The 17006-nt window shown below is 59.2% G+C and overlaps 9 protein-coding genes across 9 annotated transcripts; 5 read left to right on the top strand and 4 right to left on the bottom strand.

Annotated features, from left to right (window-relative positions):
• Positions 1–7: 7 nt before the first annotated feature.
• SPRG_03367 (hypothetical protein) lies at positions 8–1412 on the top strand. The gene is made up of 4 exons (XM_012341944.1): positions 8–326; positions 372–695; positions 750–910; positions 959–1412. Exons 1-4 carry the CDS (start codon positions 27–29, stop codon positions 1269–1271), a joined length of 1098 nt encoding a protein of 365 aa, XP_012197334.1. The 5' UTR covers positions 8–26; the 3' UTR covers positions 1272–1412.
• On the bottom strand, positions 1402–2803 carry SPRG_03366 (hypothetical protein). Its single transcript, XM_012341943.1, has 4 exons — positions 2445–2803; positions 2058–2384; positions 1851–2011; positions 1402–1810 (listed from the first exon to the last, which is right to left on the bottom strand). Exons 1-4 carry the CDS (start codon positions 2763–2765, stop codon positions 1474–1476), a joined length of 1146 nt encoding a protein of 381 aa, XP_012197333.1. The 5' UTR covers positions 2766–2803; the 3' UTR covers positions 1402–1473.
• A 521-nt stretch (positions 2804–3324) lies between these two features.
• Positions 3325–4800, top strand: SPRG_03365 (hypothetical protein). The gene is made up of 4 exons (XM_012341942.1): positions 3325–3809; positions 3857–4180; positions 4227–4386; positions 4428–4800. The coding sequence occupies exons 1-3, from the start codon at positions 3417–3419 to the stop codon at positions 4356–4358; spliced, it is 849 nt and encodes a 282-aa protein (XP_012197332.1). The 5' UTR covers positions 3325–3416; the 3' UTR covers positions 4359–4386; positions 4428–4800.
• A 228-nt stretch (positions 4801–5028) lies between these two features.
• Positions 5029–5888, top strand: SPRG_03364 (hypothetical protein; the record flags this gene model as incomplete). Its single annotated transcript, XM_012341941.1, has 3 exons — positions 5029–5313; positions 5362–5679; positions 5730–5888. The coding sequence occupies 3 exons, from the start codon at positions 5029–5031 to the stop codon at positions 5886–5888; spliced, it is 762 nt and encodes a 253-aa protein (XP_012197331.1).
• Positions 5889–6005: 117 nt separating this feature from the next.
• Positions 6006–7582, bottom strand: SPRG_03363 (hypothetical protein; the record flags this gene model as incomplete). The annotated part of the gene is made up of 8 exons (XM_012341940.1): positions 6006–6209; positions 6256–6356; positions 6418–6455; positions 6514–6683; positions 6731–6926; positions 6972–7202; positions 7256–7319; positions 7370–7582. The coding sequence occupies 8 exons, from the start codon at positions 7580–7582 to the stop codon at positions 6116–6118; spliced, it is 1107 nt and encodes a 368-aa protein (XP_012197330.1). The 3' UTR covers positions 6006–6115.
• A 193-nt stretch (positions 7583–7775) lies between these two features.
• Positions 7776–9440, top strand: SPRG_03362 (hypothetical protein; the record flags this gene model as incomplete). Its single annotated transcript, XM_012341939.1, has 8 exons — positions 7776–8180; positions 8230–8290; positions 8348–8439; positions 8487–8643; positions 8690–8885; positions 8937–9144; positions 9188–9288; positions 9338–9440. The coding sequence occupies 8 exons, from the start codon at positions 7776–7778 to the stop codon at positions 9429–9431; spliced, it is 1314 nt and encodes a 437-aa protein (XP_012197329.1). The 3' UTR covers positions 9432–9440.
• A 374-nt stretch (positions 9441–9814) lies between these two features.
• Positions 9815–11465, top strand: SPRG_03361 (hypothetical protein; the record flags this gene model as incomplete). The annotated part of the gene is made up of 9 exons (XM_012341938.1): positions 9815–9939; positions 9988–10128; positions 10177–10328; positions 10384–10472; positions 10519–10610; positions 10653–10802; positions 10847–10897; positions 10942–11031; positions 11304–11465. Exons 1-9 carry the CDS (start codon positions 9835–9837, stop codon positions 11463–11465), a joined length of 1032 nt encoding a protein of 343 aa, XP_012197328.1. The 5' UTR covers positions 9815–9834.
• Positions 11466–11617: 152 nt separating this feature from the next.
• Positions 11618–13907, bottom strand: SPRG_03360 (hypothetical protein). Its single transcript, XM_012341937.1, has one exon. It carries the CDS (start codon positions 13882–13884, stop codon positions 11689–11691), a length of 2196 nt encoding a protein of 731 aa, XP_012197327.1. The 5' UTR covers positions 13885–13907; the 3' UTR covers positions 11618–11688.
• A 753-nt stretch (positions 13908–14660) lies between these two features.
• On the bottom strand, positions 14661–16688 carry SPRG_03359 (hypothetical protein). The gene is made up of 12 exons (XM_012341936.1): positions 16591–16688; positions 16272–16544; positions 16154–16236; positions 16025–16108; positions 15816–15978; positions 15575–15767; positions 15422–15529; positions 15192–15380; positions 15099–15140; positions 14992–15051; positions 14868–14942; positions 14661–14810 (listed from the first exon to the last, which is right to left on the bottom strand). The coding sequence occupies exons 1-12, from the start codon at positions 16680–16682 to the stop codon at positions 14754–14756; spliced, it is 1419 nt and encodes a 472-aa protein (XP_012197326.1). The 5' UTR covers positions 16683–16688; the 3' UTR covers positions 14661–14753.
• Positions 16689–17006: the final 318 nt, after the last annotated feature.

The raw sequence follows: 17006 nt of genomic DNA, 5'->3' as shown, positions 1-17006 counted from the left end.
TGGCTGACGCAACCCTCAAAATAAGAATGCCAGGCGACGCGGCCAAGCGCGAGCTCCAGCGCAACAAGCAGCGCGAGTTCCGCGCCAAGGTCCAGCACCAGCTCAGCTTTCTCCGCGGCCGCGTCGCGACCCTCGAGAGCGAGCTCCAGACGCTCAAGCGCGACAAGGCGCTCGGGCTCTCGTGGGTCGACATCGCACGGGCCATGCGCAACGACGTCAAGGTCGAGCAGCGCGCAACCAAGAAGCTCCAGGCGTCCGTGGCCGACCAAGCCGCCTTTCTCGAGGCAATGTTACGCTGGGTCCACTCGCTCTACCCGGCCGTCGAGGTACTAATACTGTAGGCCGTCGCTGTACCAATGTTGTTGTCGTAGCGACCGCCGTCGGCGTACCCGCTCTGGTTCAACGTTGGTCTCGGCGGCAGCGACACAACGCGCCGAGCGGCCTTGGACTGGATCACGCAGCACATGTACTACCACACGCCCACCGTGCTCCGCGCCGCCGGCTTCCACCCGACCGACCGGTTCCCGAGCCAACAGTTTGTGTTCGACACGTCCAAAGGATACAACGAGTACATTTACACGGACCGGCGCTTCATTCCTGCGAGCTTGGCGCGCGTCTTTGCCGCGTATAAGCACCTCTACCACACCAACTCGGTCGAGTTTGTCATCGCGGGGTGCAAGGTCCTTGATCGAAAGGTAGTCATAACCTGTTCCTCGCATATATAGTTCGAGAGACAATCATTTGCGTAGCTTCTTGGCGACGACTTTATCTACAGTCGGCGCAAGTCCAAGAAGGACTGCAGGGTGCACCGCGAGTTTGTCTCGGAGCACCAGATCGTGCACGTCCAGCACAGCATCCACGACGACAGCAAGCACCCCCTGGGCTCGATCCACCGCCACCGCACAACCTGGTTCGCCTCATCTTTTGATGTTTTAATGATTGCAATCCCATCGCGTAGGATCGTTCTGGACGCGATCGCACCTGATGTGGTCATGGAGACGCGCTATTTTCACAAGTCGCAAGCGTGGATGCGGGGGACTGGCTACGTTCCGATCGAGGTCGAGGCCGACCTCACGGGGTACTTTGACGAGTACAAGGCAGCTGTGGACCGCGACGACTTTGCCATGCTGCCACTCTCGGTGCAAGAAGACCAGCTGCGAAGCCACATGGCCAAGACTTATCCACGCTGCATGAAGACCCTCAACTACGAGCTCGACCAAGTGCTGCGGGAGCACGCCGCGCGCCAAGCCACGTCGATCGAGCTCGTCTAAAACGAGGATCTATTGATCGAGTGAGTAAAAGATTGAGTGGTGTTGCCAGATTTCTACACAAGAAGGACTCCACCAACTAGAATTTAGTGCTTTACATATTAAAGTAGGAAAGAAGAGCTAAGACCATTTGGTGTGAACGCCATTTTTCCTCATTCCTTTCTCAATATCCAAGAGCGACAGATACATCAATAGGGGTCTGGTATTAGTACAGGCAGCACGACGCGTCCCGAGGCAGCGCCTCGATCGCCGCTTGCGCTTCCTCGAGGTCGAGTTGCTGCAGCGCCATTTCGAGCTCGCCGTTGAGGGTTTGCATGCAGCGCGAGAGCGTCGATGTGACGTGCTGGCGGAGCTGCGCCTCTTGAACCGACGGCGGCAGCATGTCATAGTCGTCTTGGTCCATGTGCGGCTCCTCAAACACCCCCACGATGCGCGCTTCTTCGTCGACCGAGACGTACCCCGCGGCTTCGGTCCAGCTCTGCGACTTTTGAAACACTTTGGTCTCAACCACCATGGTGGGCGACACGGCTTCCAGCACGATCCTATCCAAGCGTGAACGATCTGCTTGGCGTCCGATCGTACCAGGCCATGCGGTGGCGGTGGATCGCGCCCAGCGGGTGCTTGCTGTCGTCGTGGATGCTGTGCTGGACGTGCACGATTTGGTGCTCCGAGACAAACTCGCGGTGGACGACATTTTCATTTTTGAATTCGCGCCGACTGTAGATGAAGTCCTTTCCGAGCTCCTACACTCCATGCATATCGCAGACGCCGCGGCAAAGATCGTCTTACATCTTGGTCCATCACTTGGCGTCCCGCAACGACAAAGTCGACCGAGTTGGCGTAGTAGAGCCGCTGGTACGCCGCGAGCACCTGGGCCAGCGTCGCGGCGCAGTGAATGCGCCGGTCCGTGTAAATGTACTCGATGTAGCCTTTCGAGTTGTCAAAGATGAACGCCTGCGACGGCGTCGTATCGGTCGGGTGGAAGCCCATGTGCTGGAGCACCATGGGCGTGTGGTGGTACATGTGCTGTGTGATCCAGTCCAACGCTGCGCGGCGCGACGCGTTCGAGCCGCAGAGGCCGACATTGTACCAGAGCGGGAACCGCGACGGCGGTCGCTAGCCATGATAGGAGTGAGTATGATGACAACAATTGAGGTCGCATTGCGGTCGAGCTACCTCGGGCGAGAGCGACTGGACCCACTTGACCATGGCCTCGAGAAACTCGGCGTGGTCCTCGGCTTGCGCGAGGAGCGACTTGCGCACGCCTTTGGTCGCGACGACGTCGGCCTTGAGGGCGCGCGCGACCTCGCACCACGACAGCGGGACCATGGCCTTCCGAGCGCGCGCCGCCCGGAGCTGCGTCTCGAGGTGGGCGACGCGGCCGCGGAGAAACTCGAGCTGGTGGTGCACCTTGCGCCGGAAGTCCCGCTGCTTCTCGCGCTTGCGCACGCGCTGCGCATCGTCGCACGACTCGTCCGAGGTCACGGGGCTCGACATGCTACTGCGTCTACGTATACTGCTCTCCCGTCGATTTGTCAAGATGCGACCAGAACCATCTGGTAGGCTGCCACGTAGCCGCCGCCGCATTTGACTGAGCATGTCCAGGATAGCCGTACCACAAGAACGTGTGCAAACAGAATAACAGAATATGCATACACTGGAAGCCAACCGTCCATCCAAGACACGAATCAAGCCTGCATCGACGGCGTTGATGCAGGCTTGACGGTTGGTTTCTTGGATGGACGTTGGCGTTGATTACCCCGCAAGCCAGGTCAGAGTGAGGTCGATGCACAACCGGTACGGGTACTGTACTGGAGCGGTAGCGACTGGATGCGCTGCGGCCGCAGTGAGTTGAGACACCCGGGTGATCGACCAACATCGCGGGCCCAGAGTGAGTGCTGGTCGGGTAATCACGTCGACGCGCGGCCGCCAGCGTCGCATCTGCCGCATCGCTACATCGCAGCCGCGCTGGTATGGTGGCCGTGTGCGCTCGTCGCCTTGTGTGGCAGCAACGACGTGTGGGCCAAGCAGCAGCAGGCAACTGGCAGGAAGGACAGCATCAGCCATTATCTGGTCGACAGATCAGATTTGTACCGTCCCAACCTTTTCGAACCAGGCGGTAATTTTACCACGCGCAGGACGACGGCGATGGCAACCAAGGCAGCGACAACGACGACGACAACGACGAGCAACGATAGCCCGCGGGACTCGACCGACTCGGAGAGTCCAGTGGAGGAGACGGCCAAGGCCATGGACGCCAAGCGGCTCTTGAAGCGCAACCAGCAGCGCGACTTTCGGCGCAAGGTCAACCAGCAGCTCGAGTTCCTTCGTCGGCGCGTGGCCGAGCTCGAGGCCGAGCTCGAGATGCGCAAGAAGGGCCGTTCAATGCTATTGCCGTGGAGCCACGTCGAGCAGGCACTGCGGCACGACCTCGCCGAGTGCCAAGCCACGAATACGGACTTGAACGCGACCGTCCGCGCTCGCGTCGCACTCACGCATGCCATGACCAAGTGGCTCCAATCCATCTACCAGCCCATCGAGGTACGGGACCTTCCGTGCTACGTAGTTTCTCATCCGAGTGTTCCTAGCGCGGGCCGAACGAGTTACCGACATGGTTCCGCGCCGGGCTCTGCGACAACGACGAGGCGCGGCGCGCCGTGTGCGACTGGATCACGCAGCACATGTACTACCACACCGACTCGGTGCTGCAGCGCATGGGCTTCCACCCGAGCGACCAGTCGCCGATGCAAGAATTCGTCTTTGACACGTCCAAGGGCTACATCGAGTACATCTACCGGGATCGGTGCATTCATTACGCGAGCCTCGACCGCGTCCTCGAGGCCTACCGGCGCCTCTGCCACACGAGCACGATGCCGTTTGTGGCCGCCAACCGGCAGCGCCTCGACGCCTCGGTAGTACCTGGACGACTCCACGTCTCGATTTCGAGCCTGAGCGTAGATCCTGGGCGACGAGTTCATCTACAGCCGCCACCATGCGGTCAACGACAACCTCGTGCACCGCGAGTTTGTCTCGGAGAACCGCGTCGTCTTTGTCCAGCACAGCATCCACGACGACCCAAGCACCCGCTGACGCCGCTGCACCGGCACAAGGCCAACTGGTACGCTCCGTCCGTCGTCGAGAGGCTGGACTGCTGTGTAGGATCGTACTGGATGTGATCGGCCCCAACGTGGTCATGGAGACCAAGGTGTTTCAGAAATCGCAGACGTGGACCAAAGAGAGTGGGTACCTCTCGCTCCTCGAGGAAGCCAAGTTGAGCGTGTGCGAGCACCACGCCGAGCAAATGCGGCAAGCGTCGCGGCCCGTCGACGTCATTTTAAAGGAGCATCTCGGCGAAGCGTTCTCAACGCTTATGGAGACCGTCAACGAAGAGCTACAGACGTCCTTGCTGCTCCTGGACCTCAGCGATCGCGCATGATTGAGCACACGATTACACCGAGCGTTTCAATTAGACTCTACCCATTGATAGACAATGTGTACATTGTATACCATAGTGCGATATATTAGGTGGACGGTCATGTTAGAGTCGCACACGCACCGCAGCACCACGCTTAGGACAAAGCCGGCGACGTGTCACCAGAAGACTATTACATGTGCTACGTGGTCCAAAGCTACACGCCCTCCAACCGCCCTCTCTGTGGTCGCGAGCTGTGGCCAAGTACAGTACATTACACTCCATTGACGCCCTGGCTTTGCGCCTGTCCCGGTACAGACAGGACAAGCATTCAGTGTCGGTGTGATGATGGACGACGTCGCAACGCTCAAGCGCCGCGTGAACCGCGACAAGAAGCGCGCGTTCCGCATCAAGGTCCAGCAGCAGCTTGATTTTCTTCGGCGCCGCGTCATTGAGCTCGAAGCCGACCTCAGAGCGTGCCTCGCGTCAACAGTGCTGCCATGGGCCGAGGTCGCGCGCGCCCTTCGCGACGACGTCACGGACGGCTACGCTACCCAGCGCGCCCTTCGACAGCAGCTCGCACGGCAGCAGCACGTCGCCCTCCTTATGGCTCGCTGGGTGGACGCCGTACCGGTAGAAGCGTCGTCCTTCTTCGTGTAAAGCGTTCGGTCTTTTGCGTAGCCGTCGCTCTCGGCGCCGCCGTCGTTCACGCCCATCTCGCTCGACAAGGACCCCGAGGCGCGGCAGCTGGGCCTCGACTGGGTCACCAAGCAGCTGTACGTGCACCGGTACGCCGTCATGGACGGCTTGCGCCTCCCAATCGACAACGTCCAGAGCTTTGACGTCACTTTGGCCGGCGCTAATGTTGTCTTTCGCCTCGTCCAGCGCCGGATCTGGACCAACACGACAGTGGCCGTCGTCGCCGGCGCGTATCACCGTCTCTACGAGCGCAACTCGTTCCACTTTGGTCTCTCGGGGCGCCGCATCCTCGACAACGCGGTACTGCAACGACGTGGTCAACCCACTGTTCATGCACGCTACAATATTAGCTGCCAGGTACCATCTACAGCCGCGACGCCCACGAAAACATCGTATACCGGTCGTTTCCGTCGGCGCTCGAGTTTGTGCATGTGAGCCAGACCATCCACGACGACCACATGTACCCGACCAGCGCCGAGCCGTCGCGCAACAAGACCGCGTGGTACTAAATACCTTTACACTGCCGCCTCGATAGATGTCTCTCTGCCAACATGGTGGGTAGGATCCTCGTCCAAGCCCTCGACGACGGCTGCGTCCTCGAAACCAAACTCTTTTGGAATACGCGGCCACGCTTGAACGAAGACGACGACGACCGAGATGGCTGGGACGAGATGCACGCCCGCGCCAGCATGTACTTGGCGCATTTTAACCGCGACTTGGCCATCGCCATGGCTAGCTAGCCAAAGAAGAGAATGACCACGGTCGTGTCGTCGTGGAGCCGGCGCCGGTCGCGCCCGGGCGGCAGCGCCGCAAGTGCATCGATCGTCTGCCTACCACGATGTGAGTCGATAGGTCTCTCCGTGTGGGGGCGCAGACTTGTACTCGGCGGCTGCGCGCGAGATGACGTGGTGCACAAGCCCTTGGCTCGCCAGCGCGTGCTCTCCGATGGAAACATAGTGCTGTACGAGGTCGACTGCCTATTGACACGCATTTTTGTCTCCCGCAGTGACCTCCTTGAGGTTTTGTATATGTACATACTTGTTGGTTGGTCACAAAGTCCCACACACCGTCGCTGCCTGCAATGATAGCATCGTCATCGCCTCGGTTGGTCTGGATGACGAGACGGAATGATACCGAGGATGAGAAACTTGTCGGCGGCCGTCAAGTTGTGCAGGTGCACATCGGGCACGCTGGAAATGTACGGCGGCGTGTACGGCGGCGCCATGTAGCGACCGCCGCCGCGACGTTCGGGATACGGCGACCCGTTGAACGTCGCGTCTTTAAAGACAAAGTCCCCAAACGCTCTATCCAATCGAGGTCGGAAAGGCGATGCAACGCTGAAGTAGCACACCTCGTGGGCTGGAGGCCGCCCTTAACGTAGCACGCGTCCTGGCTGCGGCACACGACGATGTCGTCTTCACCAGGGTGGGCCTCAAGTAGCTTTTCTTGCTCGCGCGCGTACTTGGCGTTGTGGTCGCGGCTAAGCGGCGTGGCGCGCACCGTTCCTTTGGTACCGACACGGCCGAGTACCGCTCGCACGTCGCCAGCTACTCGACCGGCGATGACTCGAGCTGTCGTGGCACATGGCCTACCGTTGGCAATATAGAGAGCGTCGCCGTGGGTGTAGGCGACGAGTCCGCACGCCCCGACGCGGTTCACGACGCCAAAGCCGAGCTCCAACGACGGACGCAAATGGGCCTTGAGCTGCGTGTCCGTGTCGTAAAAGGCTTTGGCGAGGGCTTGCGCCGGCGCCGCGCTCTGCAGCGCGCGACGCGTGTGGTTGACCAAGTGCGTTTGCACAAACTCGGCCACCTGCCAGCCGCCTAGGACACGCTCGAATGAGTTGTTGCGTCGGGTGGTAAAATCATCACGAGACCGTGGCCGTCCATGACAGCCGCGAGAACGCCGTCAGTCGCATCCACATGGACGTTCCATCGATCCTATTGCAGCCATACGCTCCATTCGGTCATATAGTAATCAAGATGTGCACCTCGTTCGGAAAGTTGGCACGGTACGAAGCGGCATAGTGCCCGACGACGCGGCCGATAGGGTGCGGGAGGTGCTGGCCCTCGATCGAGTCGTACTCGAGCGCGGCAGACGCCGGCGCCTCGCACGTGCCCGACGACGCGCAGTCTGTCGTCGCAGCGACAGCAATCGCGAGGCCTGACGAACACCAGCGCAGAACCGAGGAGCAGGGGCGCATGATGGCTTGGCGAATGTTGGTATCTCGGTCGCCGAGCACAAGGAGGTGTGGGCAAAATTATCAGATCAAGGTCACATGCTTCACAAGATCGTCACACCAACATAAAAGAATGGGCCTAATTGAGACGTCTCTGATACATATATGGTATTCGAGACGAAAAGGATATATTCCTTTGCTCGGCTGGTTTTACCCGATGGTTTGTCCCAAGGCCGCCGCCAAGATTGCGTGGGGTCATTTTCGATTTCGCCCCGTCCTCATGCTCAAGATCTGCGGACGCTACTCGGCCAAGGTGGCCCAGCGCGCTGTTGCCCGCGCATCGCCGGCGCGTGCTCTCGTCGCCTCGATGGGCCAAGACCGCAAGTGGCGCATGGATGCTACCATGGCGCTCGGCGCTGCTGTCGGCCTCGCGCTGACGGCAACGGCCTTGTGCGACGCGCCCGTCGTCGTGGAGAGCCCGCTGCGCGAGGCCATGACCGACGTCGAGGAGGACCAGGTATCGCTAAAACTGGAGCGCCAAGTGGACGTCCAGCTCGCGCGGGCGGTGGCCCACGTCCACAGCTACTCGTGTGCTTCGTACCGGGCCAACTATCCGATCGAGGTCGTCTTGCAGTTGATGGGCAACGCTGACCTAGGCGTCATTGCTATAGGATCGCTTCGTTGTACAAGCCAACAAGAAGGAAGTATTTGCCGCGGTCATCGACGGCCATGGTGCGTCGCAATCAACATGCATGGTCGGCGTATCCTCATTGCATCGGCGTCGTCTAGGTGGGTGGCAAGTCGCCGAGTACACGCACGGCCACTTGATCGAAAACGTCAAGGCCGAAGTCGCTGAGCTGCGCGACGTGACGGCGGCCAAGGTCTCTTCTTCGCCCGCTGCAACACGACGAATGCACCTTGCACATAGGTCGAGTCGGCCATCAAGCATGGCTACCTGCGCACGGAGCGCCAACTGCATTCGCTGCTGCTTCCCGCGTTCCAGCTCGGCTTTGGCCAGGTGAACCACGTCGGCGCTTGCACCATGCTGGCATACCTCCAGGACGACCTCCTCGTCCTTGCCAACGGTACCGCTTTCACCTTGTCGACAAGGAGCCTAAGGTTCGTGTACAGCGGGCGATATTCGCGCCGTTTTGGCCACCGCCGATGACGACGGTGCGTTGCGCGCCGTCGCGCTCAGCAACGACCACAACGCCAAGCTCGCCGTCGAGAAGGAGCGCTTGGCGCGCGAGCACCCGAACGAAGACAACATTGTCGTGTGCAAGCACCCCGAGTCGTGCTACGTCAAGGGCGGCTTGCAGCCCACGCGGTACACAGCATCCATCTACAATGGACGTCGGCGCTGACACGGCGACTGCAGAGCGTTGGGCGACTTTGCGTTCAAGTACCCCGAGTTCAACGCGTCTCCGATTGCATCCGAGCGCGCTGGCGGCCGCCACATTGCAGCGCCGTACACGCCACCGTACGTCATGGCGATCCCCGAGACCAAGGCGCACGTGCTGAGCGCATCGGACAAGTTTCTCATCCTTGGCAGCGACGGCGTCTGGGACTTTCTCGAGAACGAAGAGGTACAAAAAAGCTGCCAGCGCAGAAGACCTCATGCTGAAGTAGGCCGTTGCAATCGTCCAAGCGCACGTTGCGGCGGGCAAGAAGACGGAGGCCGGCCGCGTCTTGGTTGAGCGCGTCATTGCCCGCGCCGCCGAGGTCAAGGGGTAGGGCTCGGCGAACATGGTCGCAGGACCACATCACTTTACTGTGTAGGAAGACGCTCAAGGAGTTTGCGGCGCTGCCGCCGGGCAAGGAGCGCCGGCGTGTCCACGATGACACGACCGTCGTCATCCTCTTCTTCGACTAGATTGTGGAATAGTTGTATTCTCAAAAACGATCTTTTTGAGATTTGCTAGCATTGTGGGTCGTATGTGATGCTGCGTCAGGTATCCGAGTGACGAGGTTGACACAGGCGTATGGGCCAGGGAGTCCACTGCTCAATAAGGTCGTTCGAGTGACGCGGCAGAAAAAAGATGTCGTACCAAACTTCCTCGCCAAGTGCAACGCCATGTGGTATGTGCGCACTTGGCGCGCGCGAAATTGATCGACGGTTTCGCGCGATTAAAAAAATGACGTATGCTACACTTGCTGTTTGTATAGGAAGATGGCCTTGAAACCGTTTCATGTGTGGAATAAAAATAACTTGCTTTTTGTATGCGGGCACCGTGGGCGATCGCCAGTTGCGAATTTGCCAGGACGAAGCGAGAGCGATGACCGACGCAGCACCGGGCAGCAGCATGACCCCCAAGCAGCGCTTCCGGACGATCGGCGCTTCCCGCGGCCATGAGCTCACGAAGCTCAAGTACGACATGCAGGTAGATGGTCCCGCTGCGAGCATGATGTCATCCTTGCATGAGGTCGAGACCTTGGAGAACGAGCTCAAGAAGCAAGGGCGCGCGCTAGACGAGTCGCGGGAAGAGGCCCAGCTGGCAGCACGCATCGGAAAGCGTCTCCTTGTCTCCAAGAAGAAGGCCGAAGACGACGAGAAGATGCGTGTCTACGAAGTACGGATGATGCCCTGCTTGGAACCATGACCAATACCGATGGAATAGCTTGAGAAGCGATGCGAAGATGCTATGATGGAGGCCAAGGCATGGGAGACGCGATACACGGACAGCAAGCGAGCGTTTGCGGCCCTCGACGCCAAGTATGTCAAGGCGACGCTCGAGCTCGGAACGCTACGAGACGAGCACAGCCAGCTTGTGTACGATGGCCTGCGAGAGCTCTGCTCTCTTTGCATGCATCACTCATGACGTCAGCGTGGACCATCGAACGCTTCGCGCAGAATGCAAGATTTTGCAAAGCGAGCGCGACTCGCGTGCGATCATCGAGACCGCGCACGGGCTCGGTGTACGTTCCAGGATGCGCTGGCGTCGCGCTGAAATATCTCTTAGATTGGCAAGCTCAAGACGGAAAACGAGAGCTGCGCACCAACAACGAAAGACTACGCGACGACATTGCTTCCTGTCGTGCTCAAATCAACGAGGTATGTGTTGCCGAGATGGATCTCTATTCATTGACAGTGTAGCATCATGCTCGCGTCGAGCTCTATGAGCGCCATATTGCGACGCTCAACTCGTCGTTTATGAGCTTGGAAACCAAGCACTGCTTGATGCTGCCGCGATATCGGCTCTTGTGCGAAGACCATATCAAGCTGACCGATTTTCTCCAAGTCAAAGTACAACACCTGTGCATCGTAAATCCGTCACAAACGACATCTAGATCGCCGAGTGTGAGTCGAGTACCGCAAAGGCGCATGATCTGGCAAGCGTGGTAATGATCGTTTGGTTACATTTGCCAACCGTCCACATGCGTAGCTGGGCACACTCATGGATGAGCTCGATCTTGCGAAGAGCCAACTGGATGAGGAACGGACGGCCAAGCAGCAATTGCTCTTGCACATCAATGTATGTGATCCCACGCTCTGTGTCCATATCATGTGCTAGTACTACGCTTCACCACTACGGAAAATAGCTCGCGAGCTCAGGAAGTCAACCCAGTGAGGCGATGTCATGGAGCGACATCTTGGCAAGCGAAGTCCAGACACGAGAGCTTCGAGATGACACAAAGGATTCCGTCGCGCGTTCGAGCTCCATCTACCTGAGCGAGCTCTTCACATATCTCGAGCAATCTGTCAAGGTAGCACGCCGGCAGCACAAACTACACCTAACGACTGTAGACGCACGCGTGGCTGCGCAAACTACCGCCTAACGTCCTCAAGGTCAACGACGAAGCGGACCGCGCCGTGTTGGACGAGTTTCGAGCGCTTGTCGCCTTCGAGGCGCGCATCGTGCAGCAGCTCATTGTGCTACTGCAAGGAAGCATTGATGGCCTCGCGTAGCAGCGCCTTGCAACGAAAACGGGTCTTGACATCACTACGTGTATTGTACTTGCGCATTGCGAGTGTTCGCCGTTGGCCATCGCATCGGTCGAATCTTCATTCAACAAGCAATCATGACAGCACACCACAGTCCCGTGCTTCTAGTCCACTCATCATGGTCACAAATGACAGGTTTATTCATAACACCGTGTTTAGCGGACTCGCGCTGCAAACTACATCGAGCTTAGCCCGACTCTTGGATCGTCATGTCAAAGACGTCGTCGGGGCGGCGGGAGTACTTGCTCACAATGTCATCGGGAAGGCGGTAGATGGCCTTGTTGTTGAAGAAGAGCTGGCGCTTGATCTGCGCAACGACCGACGGCGGCACGTCCGAGATGAGCTTGGCGATGCAGAAGCGGAACGCGAGCATGACAGCGACAAAGATCATGAACGCCTCGACGCGAGTCAGCTGAACCATGTTCGGGTGGCCGCTGTACTTTTCCTCGAGAAAGTCGAGCGTGTTGGACGTCCACACAACAACGTACGCGTTGGTCACGATCGCGAGCGTCGTCATGAACTCGATAATCTCCATCCAGAGGCCAATGTTGCTCGCGTTGCGCGGGCGCGGGCGGCGGTTCTCGAAGAGAAGACGGTAGCCGTCGACGCGGATCTCGAGGTAGTTGTTGAGGAGACTGAGCACGGGCGTGAGCGGGAAGGCGACGACGAAGAGCGTGCAGAAGCCAAACTGCGTGATGATCTCGGTGAAGTCGTCAAAGGTACCGCTCCACTCGTACGTGGCGAGGAAGAACTCCTTCTCGGCCTCCGACTGGTGCTCGGCGACGACCTCTTGTTTGAGGATCGAGCGCTTCGAGAGCCAGACCCAGACGCGAGGAAGAAGGATCTCCTTGACGTTGCCGATGACGAGCTGCGAGCCGTAGACGATCGCAAGCGAGTACGCGAGCTCGTGGAGGCGCGAGTTGCTCGGTTCTTCAAAGATGTTCTTGAGGAACGCAATGTAGATGAGCGCGGAGAAGTTGTTGATGAACTGGAAGACGAACGTCTTGAGCACGAGCGAGTTCTCGTACTGCGCGTCCGTCTCGTGGTTCTCGTACTCGTTGAGGCGGTAGAAGCTGCGGTAGTAGATCTTGCCCATGATGATAATCTGGATGACGTTGGCGCCCGAGCACACGGCGATGCCGACGGGAATCTTCAGGCCCATGAAGTCGGCCTTCCACGCGTTCTGGCCTTCGACGAGTTTGTAGCGAAGGCGGAAGATGCCGGCGACGATCGCAATGACGACCGAGCAGAGCAAGAAGAGGAGCGCCCACGAGACCGCGACGCGCTGGTACTTCTTGGTGGACGGGAAGTAGCGCGTCTTGGCACCCGTGATGGCGCTCAAGACGGGCTCGCCCGTGAACTGCGGGCGCGTGCTCTCTTCGCCTTCGATCTCGGTCATGCCCCACTTCATCGCGTACACTTGCTGCTTGCGCTTCCACGATTCCATGAAGAGCGTCGACCAGATGCACATGAAGATGGCAAAAGCAGGGATGACGTACGTCATGACCGACGGGACTTCGGACTTGTACGATTTGCCGTTCGCGTCCTCGATCGTGCGCTCTTCCGTTTTGGTGGCCATATCGATAAAGACGACGATCAACGCGACAATGCTCGCGTACATGAGCCACGTCGTGTAGTGGCCGAGGTACCCAAAGTAGAAGGCGATGCGCTCGCCAAAGTAGTCGCGGATCTCTTCGATGGGCTGCGTCCACGGCGCCGCGACCTTGGGGATCCACTCCTTGGCGAGGTGCGCGATCTCGTCTTCGTTGTGGAGCGGGTAGCACGCGAGGATCGAGCCGTCCATGCAGAGCGCATCAAGGTCCAAGTTGCAGCACTCGTGCGACACAATGATGCTTTCAATGAGCTTCATGCGCTCGACGGGCGCGAACACGGAGCCGTCCAAGTTGCGCTTCGCAAAGAGATTTTGTTGCTCGTCGTCGTCTTCGTACGCGGCGTGGATGTGCTCGTACGGGTGGAAGTCGTAGAGGCGCTTGACGTCGCTGATGGCGAACGGCGCAATGCCGAGCTCCGGGAAGCCGCGCTCGGCCGTCGCCTGGAGCGCCTTCGCGTCGAGGAGCACGGGCATGTCGATGCGGTCGGCCTCCATCTGCAGGCGCTTGTAGTGGCAGCGGATCTGGCAGAGCACCATGTCGCGCGTCGACGAGTAGAAGAGCTTGAACTGGAGGCCATGCTCGTGGAGCTTCTCGAGGATCTCCTGCATCGAGACCGGCGCCGGCGTCGAGCGCGTCTCCGGGTTCGGGAACGCGATGGCGTAGTCCCAGTGCTGGCTCGGGTCGTTCACGTTGAGGTACACGGAGCCGTAGTTGGCCGAGTTGGCCATGAGCTTCTCGTTGCGCTTCTTGGCAGCAGCCTTGCTCGACATGGCGCAAATCTCAAAGTGAATTCCTTTGTATCGCCGATCGCCATGCAGCGTTTTTGTACGATACGTACATTCCAATACGTGCGACAAGAGATAGAGCGTACAGTACATGGAACGGACGTACGATGCATATCAACTTTTGGCCCCAGGTTCCGTATCCGGAGGTTTCACTTTGCTCGGGGTCCGTATCCGGAGGATTGCACTTGGTTTCTATTGATGGTGATCGCTGCGTATCCGGACGATCAGGCGCGACAACCCGGCGGCAGCGTTGGATGGCCGCCTGCAAGTGCGCGCATGCGACACGCGCATGGCAATTCCAGTGCTCTGATTGGCTGATCTCCTGTGACGCAGCATATCAAGTGCGCGCACCTGAACCGCAGACAGGCCGACGTCAATGACACACGAGTGGATGGCCAAGGCGAACGCTCGCAATCGAACAGACGAGCCAGTTGCGTACCCAACTGGTCGGCTTACAACCACAAGCAGCAGCGCGCGACGGGGAGCGTCAGGATGAAGGTCGTGCGAGCCGTTGCGTTGTCGTCGTCGTCGGCTTGTTGGTTGCACGATGCATATAAATGTAGTCGGGAGCTTTCCAGAATGGCCAACCACGATACATGCGCTGTACTACATGGACTATACCGCACACAGTCGAGCGTCCATGCACCCATGTCCTTCAAATGCACTGGCGTCGTGAGCTCGACAGCCCGCGTTTGAGCTCGCAGGAGCCGTCAATCTCGGCAAGGAAAGCGAGACGAGGGCAACGTCATTTCTTGAAGTTGGTTGCCGGCGTTAAATTTTGCTGCGAATCTGAACATGATGCGACGAGAAGACCATCATCGCATGGACGTGCTGTGGGTTTGCTGGACACGCGCTCACGACTTGAGCGGGGCGAGAATGGCTTTGCGCCGGAGCGGGTTCATCTTGAGGTGCTATAATACAACCGCCGCAGTTGACACACTGATACTAATACAACACGTCGAGTGTACTTGGTCGAGGCGCTGGCCAAAGACAATAATGGCGGGCTTGTACTGGATGACCTCCCCGACGTACTCTTGCTCCCGCTGCCACATGCCGCATCACTTTTGGCTGCGTGGGAAGAAGACGGCGTACCTTGAGTATCTTTTGCTTGGCTTCGAGCAGCCGCTTGGCGCGGGCTTCCGCCACCGGGTTCTAAATGGACTCATCAGTCTTCCCGCGACGCCAATGACTAGGCCCACCGTGAGCTCAAACTCACATCGAGGCGCAAACACTTGCTTGTCCTGGTGTGCAGTTATAACCTTAGCAGCAGCAGTAGCAGCGCGTACTAGTACCTCGTTTGCCGCCTCGAGCGTCAAGCTGCTCAAGCTCTGCGTTTGTCGCAGAGGTCGGCTGAGGTGGTCGAGCCACGCCTTGTGTTGCTCTTTGTGCATGTTGTACGTCTGGTGCTCCTTGTCCGAGAGGCGCAGCGCGACACCGAGGCGACGGCCTTGCAGCCCCGAGTACGAGTACTTGTCCATGATCTACGACGCCATCAGCTCGATACGTTGAAACGTTCGTCTACGGCGCGGACGGGCGCGCTAAAGGCAAGGTCCGCCTTCTCCAAGTGGCCATGAGCGTACTTGCGCTGGGGTATGTCCATCCTCCGCAACGCCTCGACCGCGCTCGTGGCCTACAGATCCTTTCTTGCCACGTGGCAATGACGTGGCGCGCCCACATTCTCGCTCGCCGCGGCCTCGGTCTTGAATTCGGCACACGCCACACTCGAGAAGGCCGCGTCTTCGTCCGAGAGCGAGTCTTCTTCGTTGCTGTCGTCGCTCCCGAAGTCTTCGGCGACACTGCGGTCGTCGTCTGCGAGCTCGCGCACCATGAGATGCGGCTTGGGCGCGTGCTTGAGTTTCTTCTTCTTACTACAACGTATCGGCTAGCACACATTTGGTGGTCGAATCGTCGCGTACATTTCAACGCGCCACGTCTTCCAGCACGAGCTCTTCGCGAGGATGCCGGTCGTCCAGACGCAGGTCGTGCGAATGAGGGGCTGGCGCGCCAGCCGGCGCAGCTGGAAGAGGAACTCGGGGTAGGCTTTCTGCGCCACCTTGTACACGGTGCGGGAGACGAGATCTAGAGACGGTGAGAGACGGTGCATGCGACGTCGGAGGATCCGCACATGGAAAAAAATCGAGGAACTCGTCGGCGGCGCCCGTGGGCAGCGTCACGTTGTGGACTTTGGTCAGGAGCTTTCCGTAGAGCACTAGAGACGACAGGCGCGAAATGCATCGCAAGGCGTGGAGAGTACCTGCGACAGACGCTTGGGCGTGGGCGTGGAGGAGCTCGAGAAAGGCGTGGCCGTCCGGCTCGCCCATCGCGAAGAACGAGATGCTATAGTGCCAGAAGACGTCGGCCGTCAAGCGCACGGCGAGCGGCGACTGGAAGAAAACTTGGTGTAGAAATACTCGGTCCTACGCGTCGATGAGTTGTGCGGCAAGGTCGTCGGTGGTGAGGACCACTCGGAGGCGAACGTGAGGCGCCGCCGTATCGCGCGTCGCAGCGAGTCGACCTTGATGTCGACGGGAATGACGGGCAGCGTGCCGTGGTGCTCCAAGTGGTCCTGGCATTGCCGCGAGAGCTGCTCGAGCAGGGCTTGCTTGCGCGTCCAGCCCATCTTGCGACGAAGTCGGCTCTGGACTCTAAAACGCGCATGAGATGCACGACCAGCACACCTTCCGATCCGACTTGGTCTTGAACTTGTGCGTCTGGATGATGCTCGTAGCCACGTGCGGCAGGCTCTCGGGCGTGGACGGCGCGTCCGACTCGGCGGTGTCCATTCTCCTAAATCTGGTTTAGGCGGCTATTTCGGGCCGGACCATCTGTGTGACGTGGCAGCACGAGGCGCCAGCAGCGTCATGGTGATCGCAGAGCAGCTGCATTCGTTCGGCTTCTCGTGTCTTGGCCATGTTGCACTTGCGCACGAGTAAGTGAATCGTCGACGCCATGTACCGAGGCGTTGAATATTGAGATTGTCGGCGGCTTGCTGAACCGCGCATACCTCTGCGCGTGCTAATGGAACGCAACTTTGGTGGCCGCGGTTGCGCGTTGCGTCTCGGGAACGGCGGACCCCACAGAACGTTTCTGCACGGCCGAGATAACGA

This window comes from Saprolegnia parasitica (assembly GCF_000151545.1).
Source record: "Saprolegnia parasitica CBS 223.65 unplaced genomic scaffold supercont2.8, whole genome shotgun sequence".
Classification (NCBI taxonomy): domain Eukaryota; phylum Oomycota; class Saprolegniomycetes; order Saprolegniales; family Saprolegniaceae; genus Saprolegnia; species Saprolegnia parasitica.
The sequence above is the reverse complement of the archived record's forward strand: the minus strand, read 5'-3'. Positions and strand labels throughout refer to the sequence as shown.